At 33.8% G+C, this 12,095-nt stretch overlaps 1 protein-coding gene across 6 annotated transcripts in view; it reads right to left on the bottom strand.

Moving 5' to 3' along the window:
• Positions 1-12,095, bottom strand: part of palm3 (paralemmin 3) — a 55,030-nt gene that overhangs the window by 2,738 nt on the left and 40,197 nt on the right. For all 6 annotated transcript variants that reach the window (XM_051897705.1, XM_051897703.1, XM_051897708.1 and 3 more), the window contains exons 3-7: positions 11,006-11,086; positions 7,889-8,007; positions 3,982-4,087; positions 1,448-1,478; positions 537-596 (exon numbers count right to left, since the gene is read on the bottom strand). In XM_051897705.1, coding sequence (XP_051753665.1) covers positions 537-596; positions 1,448-1,478; positions 3,982-4,087; positions 7,889-8,007; positions 11,006-11,086 — 397 coding nt within the window. The remainder of the gene's footprint in view (positions 1-536; positions 597-1,447; positions 1,479-3,981; positions 4,088-7,888; positions 8,008-11,005; positions 11,087-12,095) is intronic.

Here is a 12,095-nt window from a genome sequence, read left to right as displayed (position 1 = left end):
ATCATCTGTCAGGGAAAAAATTGTAAGTAGAAAAAATAAACTATACAGCCCTCCTCAAGCCACATGATCTCTGCACATATAACTGGAAAGTTTCCAAAGTCTTTACCAGGCGACTAAGAATATAACCAAAATTTATTCAGACACCTTGAACATTTCATTCATTAATACAGTTTATTCACTATATTTAAAAAAAAAATGGTAATACAATATGACAAGATCTCAGAGTTAAACTGTGTCAGAAAAAATAATCTTAATTATGTCAGATAACACTTAAGCAAAGCATGGTCAGGTCAAAGTGTCTGAATAATTTTTGGTTCCAAATTTTTATCAATTTTACTGGTAGTCCACTGTATGAAGAATTTTTGGGTATAATATGTCACAGTTTACTTTATTTTGCTATCCTCACTTACAAAAATGAACTATAGTGTCCTGCACCCACTAGTAAAAATATATCAAAAATGTCTGAATAAGTTTTGGTTTGACTATATATATAATAATAGTATATAACATATGAAAAGTGAAGTGATATTTTATACCTTTCTTTTCCTCATTTCCATTCTCTACGATAGGTCCATTAGGGGCCGTCTCAGCAACTTCTGTTTGATTAGAAACATTTATGATTGATATTAGTTTGATATCATGCTTTGCAACTTAAGATGAGTTCTATTGTTCATTTTTTTAACAGTGTTTTCATTACAAAATTTTATATTAAATCGAAATGGTTTCATGCACTAATTAAGCCTAAAAAAGATTGGTAATACTTTAAAATAAGGTTCAATTCCATAACATAAATATAAATATTATCATAAATATACACTACTGTACAAAACTGATTTTTTATTATCTCATGCTCATCAAGGCTGCATTTATTTGATCAAAAATACATTAAAACAGTCATATTGTTAAATATTATTACAATTAAAAACAAAAACAAAACCCTAATATAATTTAACATTTATTAATGTGATGCAAAGCTGAATTTTCAGCATCATTACTCCAGTCTTCAGTGTCACATGATCCTTCAGAAATCATTCTAATATGATGATTTGGTGCTCAAGAAATATTTCTTATCAACAATTATTTGTGAAACAAACAATGTAACAGTCTATTCATTGATTCTTCAAATAATGGTAACTTATAACTTAATAATATATCAAAATATATTAATATTAGCCAAAATTACCATTACTGTAGATCTATAAATGCTGTGAAATTGTTATTCATCATTAGTTGATGATCCCTAAAACATTAATGATATCAAACTGAACCTTAATTAAATAGGAATTAATTTAACATAGAATCACCACTTCTGTTTTGTCAAAGATTATACTCTTTTGTGTAAGCAATAATCAGGTCTGGAAAGCAGACATGCTAGATGTTCTGTAATGGCAACAGATCCACACAGATGGTCAGCAGCGCAGAGAGCAGACAGGTGGCACACACTCACCTGTTCCCACTGGCTCCACCGCAGTCTCTTCCTATTGGATGAACAAGAGAGAAAAGGTCAACAGTTGTCCTTAGAGAGGACACATCACACTCTTTAGCTGTTTAAACCATCTCATTCTGCTGGTTAATATTTTATTCAAGGCCATGGAACATTTATGGGAGGAACAGCTCGAGACTAGAGAAGTTTCCTATCGAAATTCATTAACATGCACACCAATAACCCAACCTTCTCCCAAATACTGCAGCACTCTGGTTACAATGTGATTTCTAGAAACACCATAAACCATTTATTAAATGTACACTCAGTTTTTTTCTTCATTAAAAGTTTTACACACAAATAAATTAATTAATTTATTTTTTTTAAATGCTTATCAAAGCGATTTTATTATACGTGCCCTTTCATGTTTAAATCACATGACCAAGTGAACAACTGTATAACACTGTATCTCCCTTGTTATAGGACACCTTTACTAATGGAATAAATTAATCATGGCTGAAGGCAAATAGCTAGAAGCTAACATGAACAAAAATACTGAGTGTTTTAATTCATTCAAGTAATTTTAATACTATTTTCAGAACATTCAAAACATTAATTAATAATATGAAAGCATTTCAACGTGAACTGAAAATTACCCAAGAGTAGTTACCCATGTTCAGGTTTGTGTGTTTATTGTATTACTGTATAACTCACCCTTCCTCTATTGTTGTAAATATCAGCAGTCATCTAATTCATATGAAGCTTTCCCCATTCACTGGCTCATAAACGCTAATACTTTCTTTCACTCACTCTGATTAGATAATTAGGGGAGATCTTTCATCTTTCATCAAGATTAGAAAAAATATGGCTGTGTTGCCAGATTCATTTATTAACAGACAGACACATCAGCTTCAGTTGCCACAAGGTGGAGTCACACCAACACCACACCAATATTGTTCATATTCAGTATTCAATGCAGGCAGTAGCCTATTTAATCAATGCAAAATTGTTATCTAAAAAACAAAAAACATAATACTGATAGTGCCTGACTTTTCTTTTTCCCATGATTATAAGCAGTATGTCAACATTAATTCTAATTTGGGGTATCAGAGATTTTACTTAACTTATATAACTTAAAGTTATTGTACACACTGTAGCAGTTCACAGTTACACTTTATTTCAATGGTCCAGTTTAGACATTCAATTAACTACAAGTAACTTTGCAACTATATGCCTACTAATACTCTAATGAGAGTTAGTTGACTGTTAGCTTAAGGTTAGGGTTAGTAGAATAAGTTACTTACAGTTAGTAGACTGTCTAAAGTAAACCATTAAAATAAAGTGCTACCCAGTTCACTCCTGCCAATTGTAAATTGACCCAAAACAGAAACAATATAAAGGATTAGTATTTTGAGAAGGTCAGAAGAACACACATAAGTTTTTACACATAAGTGACTGGACCCTAAACATAAAGGCAGTCAAGCCAATCTCAACAGAACATGAGGGTTAACATCAGTTCCTGTGCGTTTATGTTGACACTTTGACTTCATTGCCTTCGTACTTGATTCGTCTTGAGGAAACACAGTACTGTAAGACCAAGACTCAGCTTGATAAAAGCTATAGTCTTACAGCAGCCCATACTCAAAAGCCTTGCAGTGTGTGTTTTTAAAGTCAAAATAATGTGTTTACTTACGGTTCAGCTGACCTCCGTATAAGGCTGTTTGTTGTGATGGTAACAAGTGTAAAATACAAAAACAGCAATGACTTGCTGCTACTTATAAGCAGCTCATAATGATTTCAGAGAGCTGTGTATCATACAGTAAACTGTGAACATGAAGCATATTGACTTAAATTTTTAAGCATTAAGGATTTGAAGAACTGTCTTATGTTGTTAACTTGCAAGCCTTCTTATCTTACACCATCATTCAAAAGTTTGGGGTCAGTAAGATTTTTTTTAAAATGTTTTTGAAAGAATTCTCTTATTCTCATCAAGGCTGTATTTATTTGATGAAAAATATAGTAAAAAATGAAATATTATTACAGTATCAAATAACTGTTTTCTATCTGAATATATTTTAAAATGTAATTTATTCCTGTGATGGTAAAGCTGATTGTTTTACTCCAGTCTTCAGTGTCACATGATCCTTCAGAAATCATTCTAATATGCTGATATGCTGCTCAAGAAACATTTCTTATCATTATCAATGTTGAAACTGAATATTGTTCTGCCTAATGTTTTTGTGGAAACTGAAACTTTTTTTATGATCCTTTGATGAACAGTTCAACAGAATATTTCAAAAGTTCAAAAGAAATCTTGTGTAACATTATATGTCTTTACTGTCTCTTTTGATCAATTTAATACATCCTTGCTGAATAAAAGTATTAATTTCTTTCACCATAAGAAAAAAAACAATCTTACTGATCCCAAACATTTGAAGAGTATAGTGTAAATAGTTCCAAAATGATTTAGGAGGTGAAATCGCTGCAGAGCAAAGCAAACATGTGACAGTAACAGACGCGTGTTCAGCGTGATCATGTTGTTAGACATGGTGTCTCACCTTATGTTGTGTCTGAGCATCTGTGCCAGTTTGACTGGAACCGTCTTCAATGAGTTTCTTCAGTTTGAATTCTTCCTCTGCCAACTGCTCAGACGTCACCTGTAATCTAATGCACACATGTCATGTTTTATATGGTGGGAACCTACTATTGGCTTCTGTTGTTAAGTAAGACAATTACAACCAACTAATACTTCCTTACACACACCTTTTGAATTTTTACATGTGAAATAAGATATTTCCTATTAGAAGCTGTTTTATTTCTGGTAACTAAAAGTTGTAACAGTACTAACTACATTTTCCAATATCATTCCAAAAGTGTAGCTTGACAAAACAATGTTTTTTTGTTTTTGTTTTTGTTTTGTTTGTCTACTCTGTCAAATGAAGTACTGAAAGTCTTGCTCATTTTGGCCAATTAGTTCGTTTAGACATTTAAATTAATTAGTTTAAAAAAAGTTTCACCGATTCATTTAAATCCTGCACAGCAGGAAGCAATAGACAAAATGATATTTATTACAATAACTTTGCAAAATAGTATAAAATTGAGATAAAATGCTGCTGTTTCTATGTTTTGAACTATGTTTAGTTATAAATATTATGGTGATTTCTTGGTGGCATTTATAGATGGAGGGTGAACCAACTCCAGGGTAAGGCTAAGGAGATACGCTTCCCCTTTAAAACAATTTAAATAGATTTCCTTGAAACTGTTTCACGTTACATGTCAACGCACAACCTACACATCCCAGCATAAATGCTCCTGATCATTTATTTGTTATTAAAGCATCTAAGTTCACAAACCACTGATAAACGCCGGAGTTTTTGTTCAGTGCTAACTTAAACACCTGATTGGTCGTTGATTTTTTTCATCACAAAAGAATCAAGAGATATGTTTGTGTCGTCAAAAACACGTAAATAGAAACCTTTGACGTTCTCCAGAGCGCAAACACGGATACGCACTGCATCGTTTGCCAAATCTGTTTCCCCAATATGCTATTATTATGTAGAAATCTGATCCTAGACCAGTAGTTATGGGCAGTTTTTCCCTCTAAAAGCATTCAGAAGCAACAGCAGGCAGTGGTATGAGTTAAAAAAAAAAAAAAAAAAAAAAAAAAAAAAGTACGCTAGTCTCAAGTCCGTGGCCACGCTCCTAAGCATTTAGTGTAAATTTATCTGTTCAAGTGCCGATAATGAAATCATGAAATCAAGATCGACTCTATTTACTTTCTTGATGCAGGTTCCAGGATTTATTGCTAAGGATTCATCACCACACATACTGTAATTCTAAAGCAATGATTCAATCAAAATGTAATAACTTGTTCTTCCTCTGAAATGACTTTCCAAATCCATGTTGGCTGCATTCTGCGCTGTAAAAAAAAATATACCCGTAAAAATAACAGAAAAAGTACTGGCAGCTCATTACCCGGAGATTATCCAGTAATTTCACAGACATTTCTGTTAACCCGACGCAATGAAGTGCAAAATTAATAAGGGAAAAACACCTGTAAAAAATAAATTAATACTGTACGTTGTGCCCTATTTTTACAGATTTTTTCTTTGCCATGGCCTACTTTCAAGATCCAATCGATTCCCATGCTGCTATCCTTTTTCACTCATAAATATATTATGGAAGTAAAACGAGCAATTGACACTGACTTTAAAAAGCTTTGATAATGCCCCCCTAAATGGCCTCAATGTACTTTTTATTAGTAGCTTTTAGTGTAGCTAAGAACTTTTCCTAAAGTGTAGCTTGACTGTAGTCATGATTGGCTTGACAACCTACAATTTCACTGGAGCTTCCCCAACAGGTTCCCAAAATATACTGTGGGTTTTTCAGGATTTACTATCAGATAAACAAGATGAGCAAGTGAACCTGCACTCATGTGGACTCATTTACTTACTCGCAATTTACTCTGGAAATCACAGCATGCTTTATAGCTATATAAAACTGCACTGTAACAAATACAAGCATTAAACGAATCACTCCTCATAGGACCGAGAAGCCTCAGATGGCTGTTTACACACCATGAAAGTGTGTTCCCTATAGACCTGTGAGCAGCTTATTACTGCCAAACTTTGCTCTGACTAATTAAAGCCCTGCTTCAACACAGAAGAACATCTCGGCGGCCAGCTTATTACAGTAATCACCATCTCCTTCAGTCAAGCAAATAAATGCTGATGTGCAAAGAAGGAACATCAAACACTCCTTCTCACACACACACAGAAATAGAAAGATATTTTGGGGGATAAAAACCCATCACCTGCTTGGTGCTCCAGCACTTTGGCAGGAATAATTAGTGGTGTTTGCAAAGGGAAGCATTCTTACCACTGTATGTATGATTAGAGATTTGAACAAACCCCTAAGTATTAAAGTATTAAACTTCAGTGTGTAACTCATCTCATACATTATTCGTGAGAGTTTCTATGACAGTTTTAAATTAAAACTTAAAAAAATTAAAATTCGATTAACCCATCAAAATATGAGGGAAGAACTAAACACTAAACTTGGTTAAGGTATTTATCTGATAAATTATTTGGCAAAATAGGGCAAATTACAGCTGCAGGTTTTATTTTACTATGCAAAAAATGCATAAAAGCTCACAGGAAAAAGCATACATTGACTACAACATAATCAATTATTAATATTTCATTGGTTCTCTCTTGCATGACAGCCTGGCCAAAAATGATGTCCGCACAATTGTTTAATTGCGTTATTACAAATTAAACAATATTCTTACAGAATCTTATAATAATAAATTTTATAATAATATTTGAATTAAGTTTGAAGATGTCAATTTTCCAAGGCCGGACATCACTTTTGGCCACTACTGTATATAATATAATTATTATATAATTTTATATATATATATATATATATATATATATATATATATTGTCCACAATATATTTTAAAAAATACATTTTACAAGTACATTTACAACATATTTAGCATATATCTGAAATATATTTTAGACAGAGATTTGGGATCTCACAGCTGAGGTATCATTTATGATAAGAACATGAATGATACCTCAAATCATGCTGTTAGTTGAGGGGAGGTGTGCTATTATTTTTCTAAGCAATCATATTTCTAAATGCCTAGTGGACAATAAAATGGATAAAAAAATTCCAAACAATTGCATTGAAGGAGAGATTCAAGCCATATATTGAGATCAGAACTTCTAGATGAGCTCTATTGACTTATGGCTTGTTTCCAATGAGCGGTATGGTTCAGTACAGTTCAGTACGGTACTCTATTTCCGTTTCCATTGTCAGAAGTTGCGAATGGTACCAAAACACAGAACTGTACCGTACCACTTTTTTAGGACCCTTCCGTTGGGGTACCTAGCACAATAATACCAATAGTGACAGTACCAAAAGGGTGGAGCTACACTCACTACAGAACGTTGATTGGTTGACAGAGAATCGTCACTTGCGTGTGCTACAAGAGGAATGACAACACAATGTGCATTTTTCGGCTGTTTTTCCTTGAAGCCTTCAGCTTTTGCTCAAACAAAGCTGCTGTATGTCCTCCATTATTGTTTACTGTCACTTCTTCTTCACGCAAGAATGACGTCGATCGCTACTTTCCGGCATACACCATGCCTATCAAGTACGAGTACTGTTGGTGTTGGAAACACAAGCCGGATAAGGGTTTACCGTCCCGAAACATACTGTACTGTACTGAACCGAACCGTAATGCTCGGTGGAAACGAGCCGCTAGCCTGGCAAGCAACCACCTAGCAATGCACTGAAAACATGCTTGCAACTGTGTGGCAACAGTTACTCAGATATTTAAAACAACCTTTAAACTACATAGCTATGTGCTAAAAACAATTCAACCACGCATAAATGTTCTGATAACCATCCACAACCTCAGGGTTAAATAAAATGTAACAATTAAAAATCGTACTTGTTAATGTGAGTCTCAATCTCTTGAGCCTTATGGCCCCAGAGGGGCGATCGGGGTCCTATACTGTCAGGAGATGCGGGAGGTCCTTCCATCAGCCATTGGTCTCTGAGGGACTTCCTCTGTGAGAGAAACAGGGAAAAGGAGGTAGAGGTAATTACTGCGGCCTATACATTATTTAAATTGATGTCTTATCAGCAGTTCACACTAACAGCCAAACAAAGGCATTGCAGCACACTGGTTTCTGGTGCTATTGGTCTATTCACACCAATGGACAAATATGACCAGGATGCCAGGGTTATGCTTAAGATCACAAAAGTGACAAATGGCACTTTTGTTTCTAAAATGTAAGTTACTAAATATTAACCTTGTTTATTTAGCTGTTCTTGTTATGTTGCTTAACTGTGGCATTGTTTGAATTTTTTCAAGACACCATAAAATCAAAATTGTTTATGTCCATATACCTATTTGTATGCGCATTTTGGGATACTGCATTAAAAAAAAATACTGTATGGAAACATAATTTTAAAAAATGCACATAAAAAAAACCCATGCGCTCAATTGAGGTAGACAATTCTTTTATCCAATAAGAGGAGATGTGCATAACCTACGGTGGAAACACATTTACAGAATAAATCCCTCGATGCGCAAATAATCATGTGACTTTGCCTCAACAGATCAACCAGCAGATCAATTTCATTGCACTGCATCTCAAATGTTAGTTTGTTTGTTCTGAAATGTCTAAGCCAAAGTCTGTCATCAAAATGGTTGAGTCCCAGAACTGACTCACATAATTGTGTTCACAAACACCAGGCATCCGAATGCAGGTTAACATTACAGGGTTTATTGAGTTTTGTATGAAAAAAGAAAAACAGTGGCTTCTCTGATTGCAATGACTTCCAATATTACAGATATTTTGCGCCAAATTCCCAGGAAGTGACAATTTCGTTCTCTTGAACACATGGGACGGAAACGGTGCTTTATTCGCAAATGTTTTATGCGATATTCCAAGTAAAATTCACAACTTTGGATGGAAACATAGCTAATGTCCCTTCTCCTAATTGTACCTGCCACTGACTAATAACAGTATGTGTCTTTGATTGCACTAATGCTCATGCTCTGGAAGTGTCTTCATTGCTTTTATCCAAGCTGTCAAGAGTGGGGAAAAAACAAGTTGTTACATATATATGTTCAAACTCAACTGTCGTTTCTGCAGGAGACAATACAACAAAGAAAAGATAAAGTGTTTGTCTAACCATTTCATGGGGTCTTTAAAGCACTAAAAATCTGTAGAAATTTGAAAAGTTGCAGTGCACTTGGAATGAATAATTGTCCTGCAAAACATCCTTTATACAATTTAGAAAATGCCAAAGGATTAAAGTCTAAAATGTAATTTCCTGCTGAGCGTGAAGTACTTTCACTTCTCTGCTAATTTCCCCTTCAACAGCAAAAACAAGTAGCAACTCATTTCCGAGTTATCAGAAGTTATCAGAACCATCAAGACATCTAAAGTGTATTTTTTATGTCTTTTACAAGTAATAAAACACATCTCTATGTAGATCAACGGGGAATTCCACAACATGCACAGAACAGTGCAGTCACCAGATGCCACACAGGAAGTGATGTGCACCATGGAAACTGGAAATGTAAGAGGACTACAGTGGCTGATCATTAAACCCCAAATACAAACACACACACACATTTTATGCTACTTAACATAAGGGTGTGTTTTGCTCATTTGTCACGTTTATGTCCCAGTGGTTGGTTTTAATTAATACCAAGACATTTCAACTTTACGTTTAAACTATCTGGCAAACTTGTCACCTTTCCTTAATGTTTTAAAAGCTATATAAACAGTGATTATCAAACCATTTTGATATTTATCATGTGACAATTATACACATGCCTAACAATTTTGCCACAGATAAAGTTTCATCAGAAGTTAGTTTACTCATTTGACAACAGTGTATGGAAGCACATTTCTGCTTTGGTATAGTAAAACTGTAATTGTGACATAAGATAAAAGACATAATTATGATATAAAAAGATGAAACTGACAAAGATTGAAATTATGTGAGATAAAAAATAAATTATGAAAGTCATAATGACAAAAATTGGCCTTTTATGACAATTATGATTTTTTTTTTTTAAATCTCATTTTGATAAATATTACTCAGTATCTCATAATTTCAACTTTTTGTCATAATGACTTTTTATCTAATTATGATTTACCAGATGACGATTTTTCTTATGTGGTGGAAATAGGCTTCATAAGTGTCAGGGAATGGCATGAAATAAATGTGAGACATGAGAAAAAGTTGTCATTTTGTCAAATTATGACAAAATATTATTTATATATATATATATTATGTATACATATTATGTTGATTAATTTTATTACAAAAATGCTTAGGAATAATTTGATTTGAGATGTGGTGGAAATGATTAATGTGACAACAAAAAATGACAAATGTCATTCTGCTGTGATGCATTATACACTGTTGAATATCACTAATGGAAGTGAAATAACTAGCAGTGTGTAAAGTTTGCTTTAGGAGACTTTCTTTGTACAAGGAAATAAGGGCCCACAGTTGAAGAAACACCCATGAATGTACACACACATACACACAATGTAGAATTTTTTTTTTTGTCTTGGAACCAACTAAGAACACAAAGGAATAGGAAGAGGGAACGCCAATCTGGAAATATTAATGAAACAATGGGGAGAGAGAGAGACAGAGAGAGAATGTACACACACACACATACACACACACGCAAGCAGAGAGAGAGAGAGAGAGAGAGAGAGAGAGAGAGAGAGAGAGAGACATAAAGCCTTTAGGGTAACATTTCAATTCTCAAGAAGGGTGTGTGTTTGAATACAGTGAATGTTGAGCCTGTATCAGTGTCTTGTGTTGTACACATGGCTCTGGTGACTGTGTGCATTTTTGGTTTTTGTGTGTGTGCATATAGGCCTACTTTTGTGAAATTCCACCCCATGACGCAGCCTGCTTAATACAAACGTGACCTGACGTGTCTGGCTGCAAAACAAGGTTACAGGTCGTGCAGGCAAGTGTGTGTGTGTGTGTGTGTGTGTGTGTGTGTGTGTATGTGAGGTCACACCTTTAGCTGCTGAAGTCTCAGTCGCTCGTCCTCCATCTCTCTCCTGGCTCGCTCCTGTTCTTCCTGTATCCGCCGTTTCTCCTGAAAAGCAGAAATTATAACAGACTTGATGCACACTTAAACTGACATGTACTTGGCTTTAAAGCACCTTCCTGCTAGCTGGGTACACTTCAGTTTTGGCAGGGGATGTCACATCTACCAGCAGTTTTTGATAAAATCTTGATTTTTTTTTTGTTGTACTTTTTGGTCTGTCACTTTGTCTGATAAACAATGGAATGGGGGTAACACTAACAGGATGTTGACTATCATTCATAAGTTTATTAAAATGTTTTTTTTTTTTTTTTGGCAAGGACACATTAAATTGACTAAAAGTGATAGTAATGACATTATTCATGAGACCATACAAAGCATTATAAAGGTGCATTACAAGGAACAATTAATGTTTTAAAAATACTTGTATAATGCATTATAAATAAAGCCTGTAAGTAAAGTGTTACCAAGATTTCTATTATATTGTATTGTGAGCAATGGTGCCTATAGCAGTATTCGAATGAAGTTTGTTATAAATAAATGTTAAAAGAATAGGCTTTGTACATTTCTATCTCTAGATTTTTTAAATCTATTCACTGATCGTTTATTTTTTTATTTAATATTTTTATATTATTATTATTATTTGTTACTTTTTTATTCATTGTTATGTATTCGCTTTTTTTTCTCCTTCATTTCCTATATTTCTTTACCTAATTAACCTGTTTAATTAAATGTTAGGCCTACTTAAAGTATATATTTTGTAAATAAATGCCCTAACATGCCAATAAAGTTTTGACTTTATGACTGTATTTCTGTAGATTACACCAGTAGCCTATGTGACTAAAAATGAGCATGTTTTTATTTGTAGCCCCTCGTGCCCGTGACAGCATTCGAATGAAGTTTATTCATTCAAATTAATAATTTGCTATATGTTAAAAGAATATTTAAGCTAAAAAAAAAAAAAAAAAAAAAAAAAAAAAAACATCTCATCCTAAAGTCTTTTAAATCCATTCACTAATATGTAGGCTTAATTTAAATCTTAATTTTGTTAATTTGTATA

This window comes from Ctenopharyngodon idella, chromosome 6, assembly GCF_019924925.1.
Source record: "Ctenopharyngodon idella isolate HZGC_01 chromosome 6, HZGC01, whole genome shotgun sequence".
NCBI lineage: Eukaryota > Metazoa > Chordata > Actinopteri > Cypriniformes > Xenocyprididae > Ctenopharyngodon > Ctenopharyngodon idella.
Note: the sequence above shows the minus strand (reverse complement) of the source record. Positions and strands in the feature narration are given on the sequence as shown.